This window comes from Echiichthys vipera, assembly GCF_963691815.1.
Source record: "Echiichthys vipera genome assembly, chromosome: 21".
Lineage (NCBI taxonomy): Eukaryota > Metazoa > Chordata > Actinopteri > Perciformes > Trachinidae > Echiichthys > Echiichthys vipera.
In genome coordinates this window covers 18,097,843-18,124,903 of record NC_139846.1, presented here as the reverse complement: position 1 = coordinate 18,124,903, position 27,061 = coordinate 18,097,843, and the positions used below count along the sequence as shown (strand labels likewise).

The following is a 27,061-nucleotide window of genomic DNA, read 5'->3' as shown; positions in this document are numbered from 1 at the left end:
ACAAGCAACGTGGGCTCAATGAAATAAAAAGTTTAAAAAAAATTCACCCTCCTCAGTGTTGTCATGGAGATATGACCTAAACATAAAGACTCAAGTTTTTTTGTACCAGGCCATAAAAAGGTTTAATGATGCTGTGAAAACGGTCTGTTTAACATTGGGGTCAATGAGAAACTGCTCTATTGTGCAAACTGCCCCTAGTGGACACTCAGGGAACTGCAGTTTTTGGCACTTCCGCATTGGATCAACCAGGAAGTCGCTGTGGTGGGGGTGGGAGCTTGCATCTTCTTTTTTTTCCTTCTTTATTTAAAAGGAGTTCACATACAGTAGGTATAGATATATAGTTCATGACACAACAAGGTTATACATAATACAAAAGTCAATGGTTTTAATTATGCCTTTTCGTTTGCTGATTTTATCATTAGTTTAAAGTAAAGTTCCATTTCTTTAAAAATAAAAAAAAAACGGGTTTTTCTGAGAAGATTTACTTTTATAAACATGGAATTTTGCAATAAATAGAAACAGATTCATTAAAAAGTAACATTTTCCTTCTTTCTTAGGGTAGTTATGGAAACCAAAAACAACATTTTCCCAAATTAAAATAAAATCTACAGTGAAAGAGTCAATAATAAATGTGCTACGGTCGGCCCATAGTTTGTTGGTTTAAGAGCAAAATCCTGTTTCTGGATGTAAATTACAGAAAGAGCAGTTAATATTAATGTCTTTTTTTAAATGTTTGCATATGATGATGAGCTGGATAATATTTGTGTATGATCTTGTAAGAAACCTCCTTAACCTTATGATTAAAAACTTGTTAGGAAGCATCCAAGTGTTTTTCCAGTCTATATGATCTGTGAAACCACTCAAATAAACTGTAATATTAAGGGTGTGAATGATGTCTTTTTGGAATAAGACACGTACTGTTTTATTATTGTTCTTTTGGGTTAGTGCGAAACAGATTTCTCCGTCTGGAGACTCGGTTGAATATGGGACAGATACATGTCAAGATGCTGCACAAGTGTTTTTAAAAACCATTAAAGTACCTGATGGAACAGCATCAGGGCGTTAGCATTGGGGTCAGTCCATAGGTGACTGGGCTGGGAACCGGAAGGTTGCTGGTTCGAGTCCCTGTGTTGACCATGAATGGAGTGTGGACTGGTGGCTGGAGAGGTGCCAGTTCATCTCCTGGGCACTGCTGAGGTACTGTTGAGCAAGGCACAGAACCCCCTCTAACATCTCTCCATTGGTTGCATGTATATAGGTCCTGTGTGTGTGTGTGTGTGTGTGTGTGTGTGTGTGTGTGTGTGTGTGTGTGTGTGTGTGTGTGTGTGTGTGAATTCTTCTTCTTCTAAATCTCCTGGGCACTGCCGAGGTGCTGTTGAGCAAGGCACCGAGCATGTATGCATGTGTGTGTATTTCGGGCCTATGTGTATGTAACATAAATAATACAGTGAAAAAAATCGAAATTCCCGTTGCGGGATTAATAAAGTAATTCTTCTTCTTTATTAGTGATGAATGAATGAAACCGTCGTGGAGGTTGCGTCCTCTCTGTAAAACAGGGTGGGCTTGCGCGTGTGTCACCGGATCTATTTCCGCACGCGTTGTTCGCATTTCCTGGTTGCGTGTGCAGGATCTCCGGAGACTTGCGTCAGCCGGGAGGCACAACCACTTGTTTGGTTGCATCTGCTTTCAAAAGTTTCAGATTTAAAAGCAAAAGCCCCTCAAAGTCCAGGAGCCCGCGTGCACGGAGTTAAAAACGCCACCTTTTTATTTTTTTGGGCGTGTGATGCGTTTGCGGGTCGCTCGGAGAAGTTAACTGCAGGTCACACAGCATCAAAGGTGTCCCCGTGTGAACGTCCACGTTGAGCAAAGTGCAAGGTCCCGTCAGAGCTCAGATATGAGCTGCGACAGGCTCTAACCACCACTGCTCCTCACTTTTGGCTCCGCGGCGAACTTAAATGTGCCTTTTTACGCTTTTATTTTGCACAAGATAGTTTTAGTTTTGCACCGAAAATGTCGTGCCTGCTACTGGGAGCCATACGGAGGTGAGTAGCCCGGCTGGGACTTGTTTTTGTGTCGTGTTTTAGCTTCGTTGACGTTTCATTGTACTGTAAGTCATGTTTAGAGATGTGCACAATACAGATGAAGAGTTGTGCCATTCATTCACAGTGTAAGTTAAATGTACTTTGCCTGTTTTGTCTGTGTCCATTACACACACACACACACACACACAGAGAGAAAGTGAACCTCCTGTCCTATCTCTTTAAGAATCAGAAATACTTTAATAATCCCCAATTTTGTCACAAAACTCCAGATATACAAACAACAAATATTATACAGGTTTAACATATATTAGGAAAAACTCAAATTTAAATGTACAGAAATGAATATTTACAGTAGTGAAACATATACGAGCCCAAAGACTGTCTGTGGGATAATATTCACAACTGAAGCAGACTCCTTTTTCTTGTTAACACTGAATACATGATTCCTGAATGCATGAGTCTTAATTTGTTCAGCTGACTGCTGCCAGAAACTTGCCCAGCTTGATCTCAGAGACAAGTCTCCGATCAGATGGCATTGAGCAAAGCCGTGTAGGTGTCTGTCTAAATATAACAGCAGAAGTACCTGTTTTAGTATTATTCTTAAAAAGGGCTGTTTTTCTGCATTCTCTCTTCACCACTTTCCCCCTCCAGGCTTTGTGATGACACCCCATCACACAGGGACTCTGGAGTCAATGTGAGCACTCTGTGTGGCATTGTGTGTTTGCTTTTAATCCAGTCATTATAAGGATGCATGTGTGTGTGTGTGTGTGTGTGTGTGTGTGTTTGTGTGTGACTGACACCGTGTTGGGACATGTGAGTTAGTGACAGGGAGGCCCATGTTGCTGTGCCCATGTTTGTATTTCTGCTTGAGAGATAGTTAATGTCTGGAGTCATCGCTCCTCTATTTGCCTGAACATCCTGGAGCATGTTCTGTGTGATCCCCCCCCAGTACTCGCTGTACCATGTGTGAGGATAATGTATGCAGCACGTGTGCATGTTCTAAGTGGTCCTCGTCCGTGCTTCGGGTGTAGACTCTGACCCAAAGAGGCTATTGACCGGGATCAGTGTAAAGGGGGAGTGTAGGCGTGTCTGGCTGTTGTGTGAGAGGATTGGCTTGCTGACTCGGAGGTTTGTTTGGAGGAAAAGTTGCTCAGCTTTAAGATGGGGACAGTCAGATGAGTGGATCAGGGTTATCTGCTCTTTGACAATCCTCTTCCCCCCCCCCCTCCAGACAGAACCTCTTATTCCCAACTTTGCACCTTTTTAAAATAGAGAGTGATGTGTCCTGTCTATGCTAAACTGATCAAATGGAGGCATGCTTGTCCTCTTCAGGTATGGGGGTTGGGGTGAGGAATGGGGAGGCAGATACAAAAGACGGTGTGTGGGGGGGTTGGGAGCAATGGCCGTCAGAGTCTGAAGAAAATGCATCTTTTTTTAATGCAAAGAAGAAGGAACAAAGCTGCTAATCCTATCCCGCTGCTTTTTCCATTATCTTCTGTCCCAAGTCAGCTGCTCTCTTTTATTCTTAAGCAAGCAAATGAATAATCAGTGCTTTCTGTTTACTCATTTAAAATTCAGTCCAACTCATCCTTATCCTAATCACATTGGAGATAATATTCAGCGCCACCCAGATGGTTACAGTAATTAGTGGCATAACAGGGTGGATTATTGGAAGCACAGGTCATTGATTTACTGCCTAGGAAGAAGAGACTAATGTTACATAGTGTGAATAAAAGTAGAGTGGTTCTTCTAGTATAGAATAGGACTGGCATTTTTAATCTAGGGTGCTGTGATACAGTAACTCTATTGTTCTGTAACTTTCCCTTTAGCAAATCACCCATTCGTCTGATCAGATCAGAGTCAAAAAGTCACACATCAGCCACGTGTCTTTTACGAAAAAGAGACATTCAAGTGTTAGAGTATGTTTGGTGGGTGCAGGGTTAGAACTAGAGCTGAAAACACGAGTTGATTAGTTCTCAACTTTTAAATCGATCTTAAACTATTATCAAAAAATAGTTTAATTCTTTTTTTTAAAGAAGAAAGTAACAATTCTCTGATTCCAGCGTCTTAAATGTGAACTTATTCTGGTTTCTTTACTTTTCTATGCAGTGAAGGAAATGTAAACAATATTTGTGGAGACGGAGCATACGCAGAACATGGGGGGCACTTTAAAAATAGGATTGATTACACTCAGAGAATTCTTGCAGCTTTATTTCTGACACAGCCGAATATCTTTAAGTTTTGGGCAAAACAAGAACATCATTCACCCTTTTCCGAACATTTACAGACTAACAGACTAATCGATTAATCACGAAAATAATCAACAGATTAATCGACAATGAAAACGGCCATTAAAGCAGGGACACATCAAGCCAATGGTTGGACATCGGTGGTAGCCAGGCTGGCAGTGAGTGACCTGCACCTTGGCAGTAGTCGGACTTCTGCTGCCTGCTGGTATAGAGAGTTATTTCCTCTCACGTACATACTAGATGGCTGACTACTGTAGCTTCTGCGGTTCGTTCGAGTGTTACTTTTGGACGAAACACAGACAGCGGGATGCAACGCAACCTTCCCATTCAGATCTTCTCTCATCTGGATTATGGTGGGAGAAAAGTCCAGGGACGCTGAGAATGGACCTGGAACGTCAGGCTAGATGTGAGGGGAACATGTCCGCCATATCCCTCCTAGAAATTACATCTTTGACGACTACTACCTAAGCTATATCCATCCCCAAATGAATGTCACAATTCAGCTGCTAATATGTCTCTCGCTGTTTGTCGAGCCTGCGTTTTCAGCACAAACTGAAATCTGTTCATGATTAATTGCTTCCACATTAATGGTTAGACAACTGGCACGGTACAGGGCACATGTTCAGAGGGAGTTTGAACCCTGAGGCTGGCATCGGACTGCTCTCAGCTCTTTGCCCTCTCACGATGGAGCCGCATGTTATCGTCTTTCTCACCGTGAGCCTCTCTGCGTTCCTGCTCGTGCCCTTTTGAACGCTCCAACCAGATTTACTTGTGTGTCTGCTTGCGCAAGTAAATGCACTTAGATTGGCACACTCATCTGGGAGCTGCATGCCTGCGCTAGATGGGATGTGACAATACGTTGTTTTTTTAAACAACAAAACAGAAGTGTGATTTGTTTTCTCAGTCAAATTTGACATTGATGTGTGTCAGATGATGGTTGAAACTAATTTTAGAGCACAGGTTAATTGGCAGTTCCTGCGTTTGATGATGCAGGATTACGAAAGAGGTCATTTGGGGACATCCACATTGTCCACTGACAGAAAACAAAGCTCACACACACGTAGTCTATACTATTGTCTGACTGCTACTATGGACAGACAGGAGACGCACACACAAGCGTGTGTTTTAACAGCTTGCATAGCTACTGCCCTCTCAGTGGCTTGTGTTTGTGAATATCATGCTACTAACAAACAATAGGCCGGCCCCCTGCGTGCCTCTCTTTATGTGCAGAAGTCTGTTTGAGGCTCTCTTACACTAATAACTGCAGCGAAGGCATCTCACTGTCACTGCTGTCACATGAAAAGCACACAACTCCAATTTGAGGCCTTATTTAATCTTGTGGTCAAAGTGTGTGCAATCCCTCATGCTACTCCATCAGCATCCATTTGAATAAAGTTTCAAATGAAACGGCAGTATATAAAGACCAGAACATTCCCAAGAGAATGCGGACAAAACTTCACATATTCAAGTCACATATGGAGCATTATTAACCCTTAACCCACTAAAAAGCCTCTCACCACTAGAGTCCAGTTAATCCGCACTCGTGCATCTCCGTGCATCTCCCTACTTTGGTAACGCCAGCATCCCCTACAATGATGAAATAAGACCTGACAGAAGGCTACTGTATGTGTTCTCCACTTTGTGACTCGTGATTGATTGTTGAAGCCATTCAGTACAATGTAGAGAAGTGAACAGCAGGAACTGTTGAGGTCACAGGCCACAGTAGCATTACGTAGACAGATCACAGGGCAGTATTGACACCAATATCCTACACCAAGGGTCCTCAACATTTATAGGTGGAGGACTCCTTAGCTGAAAGAGCCACATTTATTGCATAAAATTGAGTCGCATATTAAGCAGGCCTGCCTAAAGCCTATATACAGATGCAAACATACTAAGCTATTCAAATAATTATTGACATCCATATATTTACATTGTGTCTTAATGTAAGACTTGCATGTGGCACACAAGGCACAGTAAATCCTTTTCTGTGGATGCCTACTTTACCTAATAAGTCAGTAAGCCTATCATCAACATTGCGTATATAAAACGACCGATTTGTCTTTGCAATTAATATGTTGGATTCATGTTTATGTATATTTTCAGACATATTTAAAAAAACATTTTTTGGGGGGGGCATGTTCATAATATAAAAGAGTAATTTGGCGCTGACCACCTGTTAAAGATCTCTGGCCTACACACAACTCCAGCAAATGCTGTGGTTCATTTTCTTGTCATCTCAAAAAAATTGCACAATATCAAGTAGTGTAACCGTACGCTCAGTTGGAGTAGTTGCAATCTCCTCGGGTCGCAAGTAAAAGGACAGAAGAGTAATGAATTGCTTAAACGCCTTTCCTCTTTCAGACATGGCAGTGTCGGAGCAAGTGTCGGGGTTCGTTCTCTGGCCTCCATCCCCTCACTGCCCCCCGCGGTGGCCGACTTTGTGAAGGGAGCGGTGGATGAGTGTAAGCCCACTGGTGTGCATGTGGTGACGGGGACGTCGGAGGAAACGGCCAACATCCTGGCAGGTCTGGAGAGGGATGGGATGGTCAAGAAGCTTCCCAAATATGAGAACTGGTAAGGACTTAAAATTCTGCATACTTGCATACATACACAAATAAATGCATTTAGTGGTGAATTGCTTTAAGGCAACAAAGTGCTTGCGTTAAGCTTCCCTTATCATGCTCTGATTCCTGCTCCGTTCAGTTGGTTGGCACGTACCGACCCGAAGGACGTGGCTCGGGTGGAGAGCAAGACTGTGATTGTGACCAAGAACCAGAGGGACACCATCCCTATCCCTGCTGGAGGGGCGAAGAGCCAGCTGGGCAGCTGGATGAGCGAGTCCGACTGGCAAAGGGCGAGGCAGGAGCGTTTCCCGGGCTGCATGGCAGGTGCGTTGTTGGATAGAAACAAACTGTTTGTCGCTTTTTGCAAAGAGATGTGTGTTTTCATCTCCGCTTTAAAGTTTTGAATGGTATTATTGCAAGCTGAACGTGAATCCTTGAGGTCTATACTGCATTGTTAACATTCATGTTTACCGGCCAGTCGTCATTGTTGGTATATTTTTTTACCTCTGGCAACTGTCGATCAGTGGGAAAGTCTTTCTGCACGTTACACACAAAACAGGGACCTGCTCGTTAAAGCATTGTTCCGTGTTGCTTCTTGTGTTAAAAAACTCCACAGGGTACCTTTTAAAGAAAAGGCCATTATATCTGCAGCCTCATTTAACCACCTTTTTTTTTAACATTTGTCCATATTGAAACAATGTTGCCTGGAGTGACAAATGTGTTTATACTTCTCTGCGTCCTCTCTGTAGGTCGGACCATGTATGTGATTCCCTTCAGTATGGGTCCTGTGGGCTCAGCTCTGACAAAATATGGTGTCCAGGTACTGACCGTGCTCCTCAACACTTGATACTCAGGAATAAAAAGGCCTGCAATTAAAGCAATACGCCTTCTGTGTAGTACCTGTAAATGCGTTGCTATTAATTGCTATGATTTATTATAGTAATTTATCACATGGTGTATTCCAATAATTTCCTGTAGCACTTTATGGTTATTACTCACTGAATGTTTCAGGTTATAGATCAGGGTGATAAACATTTTGTTCTGCTTGAAGGTGACAGATTCACCCTACGTTGTGGCCAGTATGGGGATCATGACACGCATGGGCACGCCTGTCCTGAACAAACTGGCGGAAGGGGCGGAGTTTGTCCGCTGTCAGCATTCTTTGGGACGACCTTTACCACTTAAAGGTACAATTTCTAAGATCCTGAAATGAGTTTTTTTTGTGGGTTGCTTAGAATGTAAAGGATCTTACAGATTCCCGCTCTCTGTCTCCTCTCCAGCCCCTCTGGTCAACTCATGGCCCTGTAACCCAGAGCAGGTCCTGATTTCTCACCTGCCAGACTCCAGGAAGATCATGTCCTTTGGCAGTGGCTACGGAGGAAACTCTCTCCTGGGGAAGAAGTGCTTCGCCCTCCGCATCGCCTCCCGCATCGCCAAGGATGAAGGCTGGCTGGCCGAACACATGCTGGTGAGTCAACTCTCAGCAGAAAATGGCCTTTGTGAAGTTATTTATGGGAGAAAGTATGAAAATGAAGTTTCTGCAGGCCAGTATTAAAGCTAAAGTCGGTAACTTTCTGTAAAGCAAATGTTTTTTTTTCTTAATGCTGAAACTGTCGCTACATTTCGACAGCACAATGAAACAGAAGATCTGTAACACAGTAATGTATCTCTACCTCTCTCTGTGTGCTCCTAAAGTCATCTGCTGGATCCACTGTGCCCGACTGAAAACCAATCAGAGCTTAAAGTGTTTTCAGAAAGAGATTTTAGTGTACTGTTTAACTGTAAAATGAGAAAGTTTGACTTTCAGGCTGACAGGAAAAAAGGTGGAGGTAGGGAGTGTGTCAGGATATATTGACAGTTTCAGCAAATATGAAAATGAGTAATAATTAATCTATTTAACTATTAATAGACAGTAACCTACAACACTGGATCTTGCGATGGCCAGTATTGAATAACTATTGTAATATCTACTATTACTGACTTATAACCTCATTCTGTTGTAGTAAAAGGAGGACTCGTACAGCAACTTTGGCCCTGAAAAAATGTGATTCATAAAAAATAATATAGCAGGGATTTGCTGTTTATTTAGTTGAACACTGGAGAACGTGGTCGATCGTTCAAAAGTGCTTGCTCTGTTAGTTTATGAAAGGTTGACTAAAATTGATATATATTAACAGCTCTCTCCCCTTCTCAGATCCTTGGTATTACCAACCCTCAGGGAGTGAAGCGCTACATAGCGGCGGCCTTCCCCAGTGCCTGCGGTAAAACCAACCTGGCCATGATGAAGCCAGCTCTGCCAGGCTGGAAGGTTGAGTGTGTGGGCGACGACATTGCGTGGATGAAGTTCGACAGCCAAGGTGAGAGGAGAGGAGGACGTTAGAATCGCCTTGTTATACTCCACGGGTGGGGTAATAAACACTTTTAATGACACATCTGTCTCTGCAGGGAAACTGAGAGCCATCAACCCAGAGAACGGTTTCTTCGGCGTAGCTCCCGGCACCTCAGACAAGACCAACCCCTACGCCATGGCCACCATCGCCAAAAACACCATGTTCACCAACGTCGGTGAAACCAGCGACGGAGGAGTGTGGTGGGAGGGCCTCGACGCCCCCGCAGCTGGGGTCACACTCACAGACTGGCACGGCAAAAGCTGGCAGCAAGGTAACATCAGTCTGGACAGCCCGGGCTTTTATAAAGACATCAATCTAAAGTGTCCTGCTTTTTGAAGAAGATGGTTTTTATCATATTCTTCGGCCATTTTACTGATAGATTTTTAGCTTGATATTGTCTCTTTGCCAACAATTGCACACATTCTGCTTTGTGAATAAACTCACACCCAGTATGAAGAGTGAACCGAACGGCCACAGTGTATACCGCGCCATCTGTATGCCAAAGCAATGTCATGCTTATAAATAGAGCGACCCGAGATAGCGTACGAACCATGATACTCAGATATACAGTATGTAATATTACTTCGATGTTAGGTAGAATAAACTAAAATGGTTTCCTTCTTTTTAAAAAAAAAAAAAAAAAAAAGGAAGTTCGACTCAGTGTGCCCACCCCAATTCCCGCTTCTGTGCCCCGGCGGCTCAGTGTCCAATCATCGACCCCCAGTGGGAGAGTGAGGAGGGCGTTCCCATTGACGCCATTATCTTCGGTGGAAGGAGGCCGGAAGGTTGGTGCTGTTATACATCTCAAGGGTTTTTTCTCTATATAGTCAGACATTTTTTATTTTATTTATTGCATGGAAAAATAATTAGCACAAGAAAAAGACCAGGTTGTAGTGCTGTTTAATGGGACAGTAGGTAAATGAAGCTTTGTTGATAAAATGATAAGAAGTCTATCATTATTGGGTATTATTACTTTCCTAGATTAAAATACTCTTTGTTTAGGAAAGTTACTATATCCTTATTTTCCTTTATAATTTCAGGGTGCACAGTGCTTGTGTTGTCTTCTTTGACATATTACATGTTTGAGTCATTGCAGCTGCATTACATAAAAGTGTGCGTATAACAACCTGAGAAGATTTACAATGCATTAAATGTGCTAAAATGTCGATGTTGTCAGGAGTCCCTTTGGTCTACGAGTCTTTCAACTGGCAACATGGAGTCTTTGTCGGAGCCTCCATGAGGTCTGAGGCCACGGCAGCTGCCGAGCATAAAGGTACACACACATACACCTGACCTTCCTGTGGTCCAAATTCCTGTAAAGACGTTTGTTTCCCTATTCTAAGGGCGCACTCACACTGTCCTTCCGCACCGGGCCAAAACTGTTTTTTCAGCTAAAGCCTAGAGCGTTTGAGCAGTGTGAGTGCACCCGCTCCGCGCATAACGGAGTGCGAGTACAAACGGGCCTGGGGCACGGGGGGAGAGGGGAGGGGGACAAGTACCCTAAAGCCCGGGGCACGGTGCGGAAGGACAGTGTGAGTGCGCCCTAAGAGAACTGGATAATGGGGAAGTTACTCTTACTGTTACAAAAGCCAATTCTTTATCAGAATTACAAAGCATTTAATTTCTTCCTGCAGGCAAGGTGATTATGCACGACCCCTTTGCCATGCGACCATTCTTCGGTTACAACTTTGGCGACTACCTCGCTCATTGGCTAAGCATGGAGAGACGAAAGGCCCCCACTCATCTGCCCAAGATCTTCCACGTCAACTGGTTCAGAAAGGACCCCGCCACCGGCGCCTTCCTCTGGCCCGGCTTCGGCGAAAACGCCCGCGCACTGGAGTGGATCTTCAAGCGCTGCAGCAGGGAGAGGGAGGACGAGGCTGCCAAGAAGAGCATTATCGGCTGGCTGCCAGAAGATGGCGCCATCGACACTAAAGGTCTGGGCGGCAAGGTGGATATGGGTGCCCTGTTCGATGTGCCCAAGTCTTTCTGGCAGAAGGAGACGAAGGAGTTGCGAGCATACTTCACTCAGCAAGTCGGAGCTGATCTGCCAGCTCAGGTGGAGGCTGAGCTGAAGGCGCTGGAGGACAGAGTGCACAATTAAAACCTTACTGACAGGAAGTTGATCCAGATACAGAGAAGTAAACACTGATGACTCAGGATTCAGATCAGTAGGGTGCAATCAGAGTCACTGGCTGGGATTACAAACAAGAGAACTTAGTTTTGCATTTTGTGTTGATCCATGTAAACATAAAAAATCTGAGATTGGAGACCCATGTTGAGATAGAGACATAGAGACATCTCACTCTTTGTTTTCACAACATAGGATTTGTACTGAAACGTAGTACGAGAGCGTTCTAGTGCTCGACGCTGAGTCAAAGAGGGTTTATAGCAGCCACATTTTGAGATCTCTTTGCTGGTAGAACATGTTATATGTTGGGAATTCAAAGTAGACATGTTTTTTCAAAATCATGGGTTAAAATAAAAAGCTATGCCTCACAAAGACCAAAAACCAGGCCAGTAGTTAACTTTCTCTGTGCATGAAAACACTGCCAGTGACTCTTGCCGGTCTCTTTTATGAAGAGAGATATGTTTGAAATTAAATGTCAGAAATAAAAAGCCAATAACCTATAATACAATAACTTGGGGCACGACTTCAAAGTCATGCTGCAACTCTGAGTGGTGCTGGGCTGGTGGTCGAGGGAGGTTTGACTCTCGACATGAAGGTTAGGTTTCTGTGTCGTCGAACTTGTTATGTAGAGAAGCTAATGTCACTACCTCCATTCACTCACAAGACCTGGCACGGTACTAAAGCACAATCAACATGGCCGCGGGGTGCCTTTTAGACATTTAACAATACAGTGTCGAGGCTGCTAATGTTTACAGGCTGAAGCCCAAAGATCTCTTCTCAACGTTCTCACAAAAAAAAAAACCAGAACAGTTTTAAAAATGTTTTAGTCATTCAAAGCTTTTAAGTGAATTTTAGCATCAGATCTTTTTCAAACACTATTGACCGAGTCTCTTGAGATGCCCTTTGTTTTGAATTGAGCTTGTTACTCAAATAAAAATATATCAGAAGTCCAATAACCAAGAAACAAAACATTGTAGCAGACTTGTGAGATTTACTATGCATAATTCATCTTTCCACTTGTGTAATGTTTGTGATTCCATTGTATGATTTCAGGTGATGTTTACACACTACGTGAACTGTTGGACCAATGAATGCAACTGAGATTAATAGGTGTTTTTAGAAGTTGTATGCCATGGTTTTTATTACAGTGCAATGAATAAATATCTTCAAATGCAAAACACTCTGCTATGTTAATTGTTTGAGTAATAGAAATAAAAATACAAGTAAAAATGCTGGGATACAAAACATACAAGAAACACAATAGATGAGTAAACATTAAGTGCTGAAAAATATGTTAAATATCACAAAATAAATGTATTAACTATAACGCTGGTAATGTTTGTACAGAACTACTGGTGTTATTTTATTGTAACTCCTTCTTGTCATAATTTTGAATGATTCCCTATTTAGAGTTTAACAACCTGATCTTATGCAGAGATAAGGTTGCGCAGATTATCAATGACACAGCCATATGAGGTCATTTCACAAAATTCAATTTGATACTAGATGACTGACACAACCGTCTGAGTTGCAGGGTGTGTTTTGAGTTCCCCTTTAACTGCAGGAAGTGATTTCATTCTGTCCGGGCGCCAGTGGCTTTTCCTACATAACCTGACAAAAAATAATGACAAAATGATCAAATATATTGTCTTAGTAATAATAATCTAGGTCAAATATGCATCTAATCCAACCATGATCATAAGATAAAACTCAATTTTTCTTCACTTGAGCGTAGAGATCCTCCGGGCTGTCAGCAGTCTGCGTTAAGCTGTTTTCTGTCTTGGACACTTTGACCTGTGCATACACAGTATCCTGCTGCTGCCCACCGTCCTGCTCTGAGGCCGAGGACGGTCCAGGTCTCCGCTTGGAGAAGTCGATCTCTCCATAATGGATGTCGTCTTCTGTTTTACCTGCTGACTCTTTAGCAGTCAGATTTTCACCGGTTTGACTCTGTTAAAAAACAGAAAACAGGAAGTGTTCATTAGTGTGAGATGAAGCTTCAGTCGAATGCTTCCATATTTAAAGAAATGACAGACTCATCACAAACGTGGACTTTTGGACAAAAGGACTGGATGCAAACTAAATCACTGAGACTCAGGTAGACTCCACAGCCAATGTGAGCAGATGTGAAACACCAGAGCACACGGTGCAGCGCCGTACAGGGAGGGAAGTGTGTTCTCACCTGAGTCTGATGTGCGGTTTGATGTTTCGACTTTAAACGCCTGGAAGACATACGATATTAGGTTCAATACAAAGTGTGCCATGTGTAAAGGATGAGTTTCATTAACTGAATCAAGACTTCTTTAATTTGTGATACTTGCCAAATACAGACACCCAGGCAGATGAGTACAAAGATCCCAATGATTCCTCCAAGAATTGCCCCCAACTGTGAAGAGCTATCTTCGCCTCAAGACAAGACAACAAAACCAATATAAGTGACTGAAAGAAGACACGTTTTGAATGTGGACATGGAACAATGTTAGGTGTTTTCGGACTGGAGGAATTTTATCTAGTTTGCGTGCCTGCACCGCAAGAACTCATAATGATCCTAGTTCTTAGACCGCCGTTTTTTTTCGCTGCTCCTACAAAAACGGTGCTCTCCAAATGCAAAGGGAACTATGAACTATGGTCCAAACGTAATTGTATGTAAGTATGTACGTAAGTGTATGCAATATCTGAATGAGCACATGAGCCAATGCAGCCCCGGCGACCGCCATTTTTAACCGCTAACCAGCTGCTAAATGAGTAACACTGAACGACTTAATGGTTCATCCACACACTCTTGTCACACTATGCTATCGCCAAAAGAGTGACAACTTTGTTCGGCTCATTTTCTGTAACCAGTGTGGTTTTAAAGCATGGCATGACCTTGTTTGCAGTTTGAGGTGTCCTGTTAACAGTGTACACCATAGGTGGCCTATGGGGAACATGCTTTTAGGGCCGCAGGGAGACTTTTAATTTCAATACCACAAGTGGCTACTGGAAACGATTGGCTGCAAGGCTGAGCGATAATATATTCTGATCCTGATCCATGACTCCTAATGCCGGAATGAATGGTAACAGAATAAAGGCCCTTGACGGTATGTAGTTGTCGGGGGAGCTCTTCCCTTTCAGGGAGTCGCCCAGATCAGTGTATGGCAATGCTGATGTGCCACTTTTCATAGTTACCTTTTATAGTCAGATGGATCTCTGTTTTTTCTTCACCAAGAACATTTTTGGCCACACAGAAGTAAACTCTTCCGTCAGTGACATTAAAGCTGTAAAAGTTTCCTTCAGATACATTGACGGGTCCATCTTTGGTGTTCTTGAACCAGCTGAAGCGGTTGACAGGAGGGTTGGCTCTGCTGGAGCAGGTCAGGTTCACCACGCTACCTTCTGACACCAAACCTGATGGACTGATGGACACTGAGGTGTCCTTGGGAGCATCTGAGGAAAACACGAGATCAACTTTATCCATTAAAATCATCTGACATCCCATCAATCATCATGTTCAGCAGGATCCAATAACAAACATGGTCTCACATGAAACACTGAGAGTCTTCATCTCCTCTGCTGTCTTGAAACCTCTTCCTTCATTCACAGGATATCTGGCAGAACAGGTGATGTTGAATCCATCGTGTGCGTCCGACAGAGTGAGGGTCGTCTGGATTTTAGTCGTGAAGGTTCGATCTGGGTTCTCCTCTATTTTGTTGTGAGAGTCTTGTTGGAGACTCCAGGTGAGTTCAGGAGGGGAGTGTGGACAGGGAGTGGAAGCTGAGCAGGTTATAGTGACAGACTCCTTCTCCTTCAGAGCACCTGAGATCTCAATTCTGGGCTTCGGAGGAGAGTCTGTGGGTTCAAATCGAACGCATTTTGCACATTTGAGATTCAAATATTGTAGATTTTATTCTATTTAACAGCTTTAGCTACTGTAATCTACACGATTATATAACAAAACACTTTTTTGGGGGTTGGCGACATGAAAAAGAAACATTTCCCTTCTAAACCATTCACATGGTTTCATTTCAATAACTGCTTGTTGCTCAATAAGGCCGAACTCTCCAATGTTTCATAATCATTCAAAGATTAGAGAAACATTCAAAACTATGAACACAAATTTGTGTAGAAGAAACCTGTTTTTTATTGTTTCTTCTCCCACTAATCATCTCACGAACCGTCAGGTTACATAAAAATTGAACACGGACAAATGAATGTTTATTTGTCCATCACTGATGACACATACTGTCGTCAAAATAACTAATCACATGAAACTTCCCCTTTTTGATGTGTTAAATGCAAAAATTGGCATGTACAGTAAATGCGACCTTCTCATGGGACTTTTAATAGTACCATTAATGGTAATGGTAAAAACCCCATTAATATTCAGGAAGTGCATATATTTCCGTCAGACATGAAAACCACTGTCTCTGATCACACCACAGATACTGTTGATGTTCCTATAACAGATATTTCTGTTCGCAGCAAAGGTTAGGTTCACTCACATTGTATTCTAAACAGTTATAGACTAATGAAGAATAAAATTCCCTTACCTTTAACTGTAATTTGAAGACCATCACAAGAAGCTGTTGCCAGGAACGGCCGGTTCTCAATTCTGAAGTAGTACGTGTCTGTGTAACTTGTGATCAAACTGTAAAATAAAGTGGTGCAGTTTCTCTGTCTCAGGTCTCCAGCAAGACGCATAGGATAGGTGTTAACTGTCTTGCTGCTGTGGAAAATCACATCATCGGGTCTGTTGGCAAAATCGACGGTTCTTCTCATCCACACTCCGTAGATTGTTCTTGTGCTGACAAAGTCCTCTTCCGGTTTAGATGTGAAGTTACACGGAATATGAAGACAAGATCCGTTCAGGGCCTCCATCTGCCCGACTGTGTTAATGAATAGGGCTACGTTTGAAGGGCAAGCAGCCAAAGCACCTGTGAAACCAGTGTCTCGATTAACAAATGATCGATGATGATTACATGTTCTTGGTTTACAACACATGTGTCAAACTGATCCAGTAAAGGGCCGGTGGGGCTGCAAGTTTTCATTCCAACCAAGCAAGAACACATCTGACTCGACTTATTCAATCACCTGAACTGCCTTCACACGGTTGATTTGTTGGACCAAGTGTGTTTTTGCTTGGTTGGAATGAAAACCTGCAGCCGCAGTGGCCCTTTACTGGATAAGTTTGACACCCCTGGTTTACAATAACAATCCCCCACTGTCTATATCCACCAAAAAGATCTCCAACTAACCAAGTCATTATTGTCACTGTGACAAAATCATACCATTCACAGGAATTTTGATCGTGGGGTGCTTTGTTTCTAAGTAAAAAAAACGTAAATGACTCAAGCAATAAAAGTGACTGAACAAACTCACCTGAAAGAAAGAGGACACTCAGTAACGTCTTGACTGTCACCGCACTCACAGACCCGACCGCCATGAAGCCCGCCACCTGGATTTGCAAACAGCAATGCAGTGGCCTTCAAGAAGCATTCAACGTGCTCTGAGCAATCATCATTTACTGTGTGTAGTTACAAAGAGACAAGTAGTAAATAATAATTACCAGAGAAGCCCACATCAGTAGGGGAGAGACAACAGACGATCCTTTTGGTTGGAGGTTTGCGTGTGAAAGTTGGTACATCTTTTCATTTCAACAGCCCAAACATCAAACTTCCCTTTTTTCAGCTGTCGTAATTGAAATTGGACTTCCTATGATTTCAGAGCACAGGGGCAGTTTGTGCTCTGAAACACAAGAAGTGCTCACCTTTATATCCTTTGAGTCTATGCGCTCTGTGGTCTTCATACATCACACAAACACAATACTGATGAATGATAATGGCATTTAAACAAATAGAAACACAAGCGTCACGTGTTGCTCACATGAATGACCGTGGATCATATTGACCTTTATCACTGTCGCTCTGCATTACTGGACTGATTTTATTTGTGTTATTACAACTTTATCATTAAATGAACGAGACCACGGGTTGTTGCAAAAATACAATACTGTGCTGGATGTACACATGAATCCAGCAGTCACCTACGCATGTATACTAACACAAAAGATCGCTCCTTATCACTTATCACTTATCACTTTGTTCTTATTTTATTTCAATATGCTGCTAAACTGCACGGTGCGTATTGTTGTATATTGTATATACCTATGTTTAACCACACGTCTGTTGCATTCTGTCACATTAAGTTAATTGTTTGATTTATTTTATGTTAGCTTTCTTTTGATTTGATTATGTTTTTATGCTTATTGTCACTCTGACCCTTTCCCACCTTTGTATTGAAACTGTTGCACAATAATTTCCCTCGGGATAAATAAAGCTTCTTGAATCTTGAATCTTGAATAAAATAAGTGTTTGCCTTGTGCACTTTTCTGCTTCCTCATCATCTTAAAAATATAATTACATTTTTTTGGAAAGGCATTTTTACATACAAAGAAACACAGGCAAACAAAGGTAAGAATGATCCAGTTTTATCTTTTAAGAAAAAGCATAAAAGGTGTCAGAAATCCGCCCAGTCTTACACCGATCATTGTTAAAGCTGTGTCTGTTTTTATGAAACAGTCGAAAAAGACTTCCCAAATGGTCAGTGAAAAAAAAAATATATATAAATGCAGACACTCAGTGGCTGAACAATAGTCTACAGAAAGTCAGTTGCGCTTGACAACACGTTTTTAAGCTACAGTGCACCGCTCTGTTTCATCAGCCAAACCTCGCTTCCTTTTAGCACCAGAGCATCAAAACAGCATTGTGTGTGGGAAACCAGACACAATGTGTTTGCATTATATTATTTACTTTTGCATGAGTTAAGTCACTTGAGTACGAGTGCAACAGTATTACAGAAAATGAGCTGAACTGTTGGCTCACAACCATACACAGCGTCTTCATGGCCACCAGTGCAGCCTTGTGATATTATTCTGTATAACCAGCTGTCAATCCTTGACATTTCCCTGTCAAGGATTCAGTGTATTTTTCTACATTATCTAACATAAAAAAAGACTTTATAGACAGGCGCGTAGCATGTAATTCTCCACCCTGAACACAGGCACTCTCTACAGGCCCCTCCACACATCCACTGCTATTCATTCTAGTATCTTTGTGGGCCCCACCCACATGTGGGCCCTTTATACTCAGTCCACACAAACAAAACAACTCTCATTTTTTAGTTAATTGAGCGTAGAGATCCTCCGGGGCGTCAGCAGTCTGCGTTGAGCTGATTATCAATGACACAGTCATATGAGGTCATTTCACAAAATTCAATTTGATACTAGATGACTGACACAACCGTCTGAGTTGCAGGGTGTGTTTTGAGTTCCCCTTTAACTGCAGGAAGTGATTTCCTTCTGTCCGGGCGCCAGTGGCTTTTCCTACATAACCTGACAAAAAATAATGACAAAATGATCAAATATATTGTCTTAGTAAAAATAATCTAGGTCAAATATGCATCTAATCCAACCATGATCATAAGATAAAACTCAATTTTTCTTCACTTGAGCGTAGAGATCCTCCGGGCTGTCAGCAGTCTGCGTTAAGCTGTTTTCTGTCTTGGACACTTTGACCTGTGCATACACAGTATCCTGCTGCTGCCCACCGTCCTGCTCTGAGGCCGAGGACGGTCCAGGTCTCTGCTTGGAGAAGTCGATCTCTCCATAATGGATGTCTTCTTCTTGTGCTTTACCTGTCAGCTCTTCACCTGTTTGACCCTGCAAAAACATGAAATGTTGTGAGTAGCTGGTCGTGATCCGGTCGTGATATAGCACCAAAACATCGTATAGTGTGTTACAAAAGAGCTTGCGAAATACTTGTCTCCTCTTGTGCGGTTTGTACACAGTTTGTTTACAGCGGGTTGCCAACAGCATATTTGGCAACATTGGTTTTGTTTCTTCTCTTTTTTTTTCACAAATAACCAGTAGATTTTTTTAGGTAGATTCAACCCAAATGTTTTCATATATCTCAAGAAAAGTTTGACATTTCCACACCTGACTCTGTTGCTGAGTTGAATGTGTCGACTTCGACCGCCTCCACCACACGAGGGTGCTGTAAGATACATCATGAATGAGGAATCAGTGAGTGAATTGAATGAAGAAGAAAAAAATGCTCTTTCTGGTGCACTCACACTGTCCGTCCGTACCGTGCCCCGGGCTTTAGGGTACTTGTCCCCCCCTCCCCAGGCCCGTTTGCACTCACACTGCCTGGGCCTCGTGCTCGTACATGTGCGCATGTGCGCATGCTCGTGCTCGTACATGTGCAAACGCGCTTTACAAAAGCCCTCCTCTCCCAAACGGGCCGTGGCCGGCAAGCGTGCCGCAGCTAGGCGCGGTGCGGTTGCACTCACACTGGTCAAACGAACTAGGCTTTACCTGTAAAACCTGTTTGGGCACGATACGGATGGACAGTGTGAGTGCGACCTTAAAGGTCCTATTTTATGCTCATTTTCAGGTTCATACTTAATTTTGGGTTTCTATAAGAACATTATTACGACATTACTTTTCTCATCCGTCTGAATATACCCGATTAGGACTGATTCTTTTGCCACATGGTCATCGAAGAAAATAAACCAATGCAATAGTGACATTCTGACACTAAAATGTCCTTTTCAGACAGACAAATCAGGTGAAATGAACTTTGTTTCTGTCTCAGCAACATACTCTCACAAGATCTGGCAACAAAGCTAAGGTAACGCCAACTAACGTTTGCAAACGCCGAGCTAACCAGTTTGCACAATGCTAAATACGATTGTTAGCTGTGTAAATACAAAATATAAATAGCCTACATTATGCAAACATAACGTTTTATCCATCCACCATTGAATGGGTGTTATCAGTTGCTCAGTTGCTTATCTGTACCAAAGATATGAGGCGGTCAGGCCATTATCATCTATTGTAATGGTACGAGGGATAACCATGTGAGGATAACACATCAGTGTCCCTGCGGCGCTCTATCATGGTGTAGTATGACAGTAGGAAGTATTAAAAGACCAAGGACTCGGGTTTGCGTCCCATGAAAACGATGACTTTTTAAGTTAACCTTCTTACATTAAGTTCTTTAGTGTTTTAACCCAAACCGCGATCTTTACCTAAACCTAACCGAGGGTTGTAACGGTGACAGTTATCATGTAATATATATCATTTCCGATCTAGGCAGCCCATAAAAACGAACTGGATTGTCTTATTTCACAGTTTGTCGTTTGGCTCTCCAGATACCCAAATGTATGTGCACAAGCACTGAAAAGGTGAGTTTTTCATAATATGTCCCCTTTAATCATCTACATCTTAATAGCGGCTGCAGCTGAGAATCACCTTAGCTGTTTTAATTTGTGATACTTGCCAAACACAGAGAATGAGTACGATGATCCCAGTGATTCCTCCAAGGACTTCCCCCAGCTTCATAGAGTTATCAGGTGATTCTGTTCAGAGAAAAAACCTGTATATAAGTGGCTGTAAAGGACGACGTGTAACCCAACTGAAGAAGTTCATCACTTAAAGATCAAAGTAAGTTGAGAGCAGTTCGATATTTACCTTTTATAGTCAGATGGATCTCGGATTTTTCTTCACCATGACCATTTTTGGCCACACAGAAGTAAACTCTTCCGTCAGTGACATTAAAGCTGTAAAAGTTTCCTTCAGATACACTGACGGGTCCATCTTTGGTGTTCTTGGACCAGCTGAAGCGGCTGACAGGAGGGTTGGCTCTGCTGGAGCAGGTCAGGTTCACCACGCTACCTTCTGACACCCAACCTGATGGACTGATGGACACTGAGGTGTCCTTGGGAGCATCTGAGAAAAACATGAGATTAACTTTATTCATTAAAATCATCTGACATCCCACAATCATCATGTTCAGCAGGATCCAATAACAAACATGGTCTCACATGAAACACTGAGAGTCTTCGTCTCCTCTGCTGTCTTGAAATCTCTTCCTTCGTTCACAGGATATCTGGCAGAACAGGTGATGTTGAATCCATCGTGTGTGTCTGACAGAGTGAGGGTCGTCTGGATTTTAGTCGTGAAGGTTCGATCTGGGTTCTGCTCTATTTTGTTGTGAGAGTCTTGTTGGAGACTCCAGGTGAGTTCAGGAGGGGAGTGTGGACAGGGAGTGGAAGCTGAGCAGGTTATAGTGACGGACTCCTTCTCCTTCAGAGCACCTGAGATCTCAATTCCGGGCTTCGGAGGAGAGTCTGTGGTGTAATAACACAATCAGAAACTGTGCTTAATTTCCCTATTTTTATTCTAAATCATAACACAGAATGAAACAAAAGCCTCTCTTACCTTTGACTGTTATTCGAAGAGGATCACAAGAAGCTGTTGCCCTGAAATCCGGGTTCTTGATTCTGAAGTAGTATGTATTTGTATAAGTTGTTATCAAAGTAGAAAATAAAGTGGTGCAGTTTTTCTGTCTCAGGTCTCCAGTAATATACATTGGATAGATATTATCTGTCTTACTACTATCGAAAATCACGTTCTGTGGAAATCTGATACTATTAGGATGGTTTATAATCCACACTCCAACATTTGACATGGTGCCAAAATCTGGTTCTGATCTCCCAGTGAAGTTACAGGGAATTTGAAGACAAGACCCGCTCAGTGCTTCCATCACCGGGGGTGCGGTAATGAAGAGACTTGCCGAATCACGACAAACAGCCAAAGCACCTGTAAAAACCAGACTCGTTATTAACATAAGGTGGAACAAATGTGTACGAACAGATCGACAAAATGTACTTTGGCATCAGGATGTTACATGTACGGTTCCCTGTGCAATGTCAGTAGAAATCATTAACAGTTGCAAAATGAGCTCTATAAACAGCTGACCTGAAAGAACGAGGATGTGGAGTAACAGGTTGTTTGTTGCAATGCTCACAGACAGGACTGCCATCTCCTAGATTAGAAAACACAATAATGCAGTTACTTTGTAAATGTGTTTTTGGAGCTATGACAAAGAGTGTGAGGGGAAAATTTCTCCTTGAAGTGCAAACATTTACACGGCACATCCAGACACCACCGAGTTATAATTAGTAAGCAATTAACATCTTCAGGAGTCAATTCTAAATAATACCACTAAGTAATGAAATGCTGCTGTGAAACTATGAAATGAAATATGACATGTAGTGTTTATCAAGAAGCCAAATCAGTCAATGATCTTGCCTTACCGAACTAGTCCACATCAAGAAGAGCAGCAATGAGATCTTTCGATGGGTGAAAGTGAATATCAGTCTGCGGATTTGGGCTGAAGAGCTAATCGCTAACTTCCCTTTTAGCTTTTGTAATTTAAAACTACTTCCCCTGTTTCAAGACTATAAGTAAGACTGAGTGACTTACAGTTAATATTAAAGCAATACAGGAACTTCTAACTTTTACCGCTCATCTTGCGTGCAGCGATGTGGAACATTTATGAATTTAAATGGATTTGAGCAAATAAAGATTAGATTGCAGAAAAAAAACATCTTTTTTATTTGCTTTCCAGGCAGAATGAATCATGTATTAATGTATTAATCATTTATAAATCAACTTTTCAGAAACATTTAGTTGTTAACTGAACACTTCAAGTTGGCCAATCTTTAAGGAAATGGTCTACAAAATGCCTTAAATACCCATTAAAATACTCTAGGATATATAAATACAAAAACAGGCTTGGTCATGGAGCTACTGCTTATTGCTCATCTCAGATATAAATTATTTCATACACTCTCCCATTGTTGCAGCTTCCTCCACATCACCTAGAGTCCTCTTTCATCATTGTTCTTCCTAAATTTTCCATTTCAGGCTTCTGCTTCTTCTTTGCTGATTTCAGGTTCATAAGAAAGAAAGAAAGTATATATATATATATATATATATATATATATATATATATATATATATATATCTGAACAGATATATTTACAATCATTTGCTCTGAGAAAAAAGAAAATCACATCACATCAATGACAGTGACTGGGAAAAGACATTTTATGACTGGAGGATGGGGAATATGTTACCAACGGTGAGGCCTAGTGGCCAAATGCAGTGTTGGTCTCATTGTACTGCAACAACAGCCCATGTCATTTCCAGTATCCCCCCTGATGGTGGTCAGCAAGAGGCTGAACCCTGTATCTCATTTATCATGAAAACAGGACGAAATCAAATGCGAACGCAGGGAAATTAGAAAAGCAAAGCAGAACATGCAACGCACAGTGCTAAAGAGAGACTGTTGATACAGTGTTACTTTAAAGTTTCGTGACTGCGCCTTGCACCGTTATCGGGCCAGGGGCGTAAAGTGTGTGGGGGGCCAAGGCCCTACGCCTGACTCCCTTGTTTGGATCACACCCATTTTTGATCTCAACAAACCTGGAAAGATTTGTGACTGTGTCTTGCACGATTGTGATGCTAACACAATGACAAAAATTCAGAACCGCCTTGGTATTAATTCCCTCTACAGCATCTCCAGAAACCCATTTTGCCATGATGACACACACACACACACGCGTACATGCACACACACACGCACACACACGCACACACACACACACACACACACACACACACACACACACACACACACACACACACACACACACACACACACACACACACACACACACACACACACACACACACACACACACACACACACACACACACAAACAAAACAATGCAAGTGTCACCTCCAAAGCTGGTAATGGGTGTTTTAAATGGGAGGTGGATTTGGGAATCATACCCAAAGTGTCTTGTTAGCTCATGCAACCCGTCGGATCAGGTCTCTTTGTGGTTCCAAAGAATCCACAGGTCTATGAAACAATGACCAATGGGGATTAGAAGAAGTTAATGCAAAGAAGTATTATCCAAGGGGGGTGGAAAGGGTGGTTTAAATAATTTCCCCCTGGGATTATCAAAGTATTTCTGATTGCACACAGCTCACCCAGCACATAGAGGAGTGCTCAGCCATATTTTTTGTAAATCTACAAAATGAAGCTAAGAAACAGAGTAATGGTTACTGTTAAATCTAGAAATAGCACTTCCCTTATTTTTTTTAAATTCTGCTCATGAAACAGGCTGGACTGTCGACTCTGCACAGGAAAACTAAAGTGAAGAGTCTTTTATTTTGGGATTTCATCTGTCCCACAACATTGATCCCCATGAATGACAAGGAAGTACACCCTAAAGTTTTATTAAATAACTGGTTTGGCTAGCATGATCTTACCGCGTGATAGTTTGCATGCTGCAAAGTCAGTGTGTTAATATCAGAGGAAGTGAAAAGTAAATTTTACCCCAGATGAAAAAAATTAACAATTCACCCAGCCATAGAGTTACTTGCCAGTGTTGCACCCTATAAGTTGTGAAGTGTGAGTTCAATTTCAACTTAATTATTACTTACATTCTAGTTGGTTTAAGTTGTAAAACAGTTACATAGCACAGCCGTTAAACAGAAAAACAAACGGAAACATTCAATTTCTCATTTTTCATTGCTGATATAATTCTTAATGAGCTTGTAATAATAAAAAAAAACATTTGTTTGAAGTCAAGTAACTAATTCTCTTTCTTTTTTCTTTTCTTTGGGTAATGTTTACACAGTATGTAAATATTAAACGTGCAAAGCCTCTCAAAGCATAAAAACCTAAACATGCAGAAACAATGACTGTGCTTCATATTTGTTTCAGCTGCATCGTAACACGAATCTAAGGTATGCATGATGAATAAATATGATGCATGTCATGACGCGTACTGTTAAAACACAATTCAAAATGTCAGACTTCAAATATATTGCAAATAACTTGTCAAACATTTCCTTGTAAGGATGACAGTAATGTGATATTTGTCTGATAAAAAACATCATTTTTTCTTCACTTGAGCGTAGAGATCCTCCGGGCCGTCAGCAGTCTGGAAGCTGTTTTCTGTCTTGGACACTTTGACCTGTGCATACACAGTATCCAGCTGCTGGTCACCGTCCTGCTCTGAGGCCGAGGACGGTCCAGGTCTCCGCTTTGAGAAGTCGATCTCTCCATAATGGATGTCTCCTGTTCCTGTTCCTCTGTCTGGTCCTTGAACAGCTGGCTCCGCAGCCGTTAGGCGCTGTGGAAAACAGACCAAATGAGAAACGTTCTTCCTTCAGTTCCACTCTGCTCCCACTGCTATAATAAAGTGATAATCATGGTGATAATATCAAACAGCTTTTATTGGCAATGGAAAAACATCATGCTGGGCCCAAATGTGGAACCTATAAGCAATAGGTATGTATTTGTAGATACAACAGTGGATTATCAATGTGGGGTTTTAACCATTAACAGGATGTTTCATCATATTTCCTGTGAGTCTCCATGGTAACTCACTAATGAGAAACTTGTTCAGTTGAGTCTAGATTTATCAGTGCAGACAGTATAGTTAGAAAAATATAAATAACCGGCAATTGTGCATGAATATTTAAACATTTTCCCACCTGTGTTGTTTGTGAAGTTGGATGTTTTGACTTGAACCACCTGGAAGTCATAAGAAGGCTGTCGATGAATAATTCAATAAGAATAATTACGGTACACAAAAGCACACCATTTTAGCTTAGAGGATTCGAAAGCAAGGCCTATATCAGCTTCAGCCTTTCATTTACTGTTTGGGACCACAACAATATTCTTGATTATATGACACACATTTGATGCTTTAAAAGTGTATAATAAAATGAATATATGACATGTATAATAACGTTAATAGATACAGTAGTCAATACAAGATGTGAAAAACACATAAAGGTTCAAAGATGTTTTATGTAACTGACAGAAACCGGCTTTCGTAACTGCAGCGACATGCTTCGTTAGATCCAATTCCCCATGAAAAAGTATGCCTGATTTCTGCAGCATGATTTTTTTATGACATCTAATCATTTAATTAAGTTAGACACCCATTTAGTGAGTCAAGTTGTGTGATACTGAGAGAAAGAAAGAGTCATCTGCATAAAAAAAAAAATAATAATATCAGGCAGCATGTATAGCAACAGTTAGGGCCCGAGTATTGAACCCTGAGGAACTCCACAAATCTTTGACTTTGAATTCAAAGTAACAGGAAAAGCACTTTGCTTTGAGTGAGATTTTCACCTGTTCAGTTAAAAAAAAGAATAATTAACAGTATAAGAACTAATACTGCCCGGCTTACTACAAATATGTACGGGAAAACAATTGTTTTGCGTGGAAAAATCTGGATATGAAATCGATTGAAGATAATTACCAAACAGCAAAAACAACCACACAGATGAGTATGATGATCCCAGTGATCCCTCCAGCAACTGCCCCCCATGGTGAAGAGCTATCCAGATGTTTTGCTCCTACAGAAATAAAAACATTATAAGTGACTATGTCAAGTTAAGAATCATGGCTGTCACAGGACTTTCATGAAAAGCACAGCTCGACTTCATACAATATTTTGAAAACAAGAAAATTGTGCAACATATGTTTGCAGAAGTGGTGTTGAATGACTTCACTCTGTACAGTAACATGAGAAAAAGTAAACATCTGAATATGTCATACATGTTATAAAGCTTTTCAAAATTCAATTTAGAAATTCTGAATATAAATACTTTATCCAACATTAACTGTGGCTACTTCACAACTGGATGCAGTAGAGTTCGGTGTTTACCTTTATTACTCAGATGGATCTCGGATGATGTTTGCTTGCCAAGAACATTTGTGGCCATGCAGAAATAAATTCCATCGATGACATTGTTCACCTTGACAC

At 41.7% G+C, this 27,061-nt stretch overlaps 4 protein-coding genes across 4 annotated transcripts in view; 1 reads left to right on the top strand and 3 right to left on the bottom strand.

Moving 5' to 3' along the window:
- The first annotated feature begins 1,661 nt into the window (after positions 1–1,661).
- On the top strand, positions 1,662–12,547 carry pck2 (phosphoenolpyruvate carboxykinase 2 (mitochondrial)). The gene is made up of 11 exons (XM_083936613.1): positions 1,662–2,042; positions 6,656–6,868; positions 6,998–7,182; positions 7,608–7,678; positions 7,910–8,045; positions 8,139–8,326; positions 9,053–9,215; positions 9,304–9,519; positions 9,896–10,033; positions 10,426–10,521; positions 10,883–12,547. Exons 1-11 carry the CDS (start codon positions 2,011–2,013, stop codon positions 11,350–11,352), a joined length of 1,908 nt encoding a protein of 635 aa, XP_083792739.1. The 5' UTR covers positions 1,662–2,010; the 3' UTR covers positions 11,353–12,547.
- Positions 12,548–13,089: 542 nt separating this feature from the next.
- Positions 13,090–16,236, bottom strand: LOC310963545 (sialic acid-binding Ig-like lectin 14; the record flags this gene model as incomplete). Its single annotated transcript, XM_083936409.1, has 6 exons — positions 13,090–13,329; positions 13,562–13,601; positions 13,701–13,785; positions 14,548–14,805; positions 14,902–15,207; positions 15,909–16,236. The coding sequence occupies 6 exons, from the start codon at positions 16,234–16,236 to the stop codon at positions 13,090–13,092; spliced, it is 1,257 nt and encodes a 418-aa protein (XP_083792535.1).
- A 2,611-nt stretch (positions 16,237–18,847) lies between these two features.
- On the bottom strand, positions 18,848–22,244 carry LOC310963544 (myelin-associated glycoprotein-like; the record flags this gene model as incomplete). The annotated part of the gene is made up of 6 exons (XM_083936408.1): positions 18,848–19,075; positions 20,720–20,778; positions 20,891–21,148; positions 21,244–21,549; positions 21,641–22,021; positions 22,181–22,244. 6 exons carry the CDS (start codon positions 22,242–22,244, stop codon positions 18,848–18,850), a joined length of 1,296 nt encoding a protein of 431 aa, XP_083792534.1.
- A 2,930-nt stretch (positions 22,245–25,174) lies between these two features.
- Positions 25,175–27,061, bottom strand: part of LOC310963543 (vascular cell adhesion protein 1-like) — a gene marked incomplete at both ends in the record, with an annotated part of 9,387 nt that continues 7,500 nt past the window's right edge. Inside the window, 2 exons of the mRNA XM_083936407.1 lie at positions 25,175–25,414; positions 27,054–27,061. The exon at positions 27,054–27,061 is cut by the window's right edge and continues 168 nt beyond it. Of these exons, the coding sequence (XP_083792533.1) occupies positions 25,175–25,414; positions 27,054–27,061 (248 nt within the window). The remainder of the gene's footprint in view (positions 25,415–27,053) is intronic.

Bases quoted from the DNA above. Each gene is read 5' to 3' on its own strand.
- pck2 (XM_083936613.1), top strand. From the start codon at position 2,011: ATGTCGTGCCTGCTACTGGGAGCCATACGGAG. The intron at 7,183-7,607 runs GTGCGTTGTTGG...TCCTCTCTGTAG, and splicing joins TTTCCCGGGCTGCATGGCAG to GTCGGACCATGTATGTGATT. The intron at 9,520-9,895 runs GTAACATCAGTC...AAAAAAAAAAAG, and splicing joins CGGCAAAAGCTGGCAGCAAG to GAAGTTCGACTCAGTGTGCC.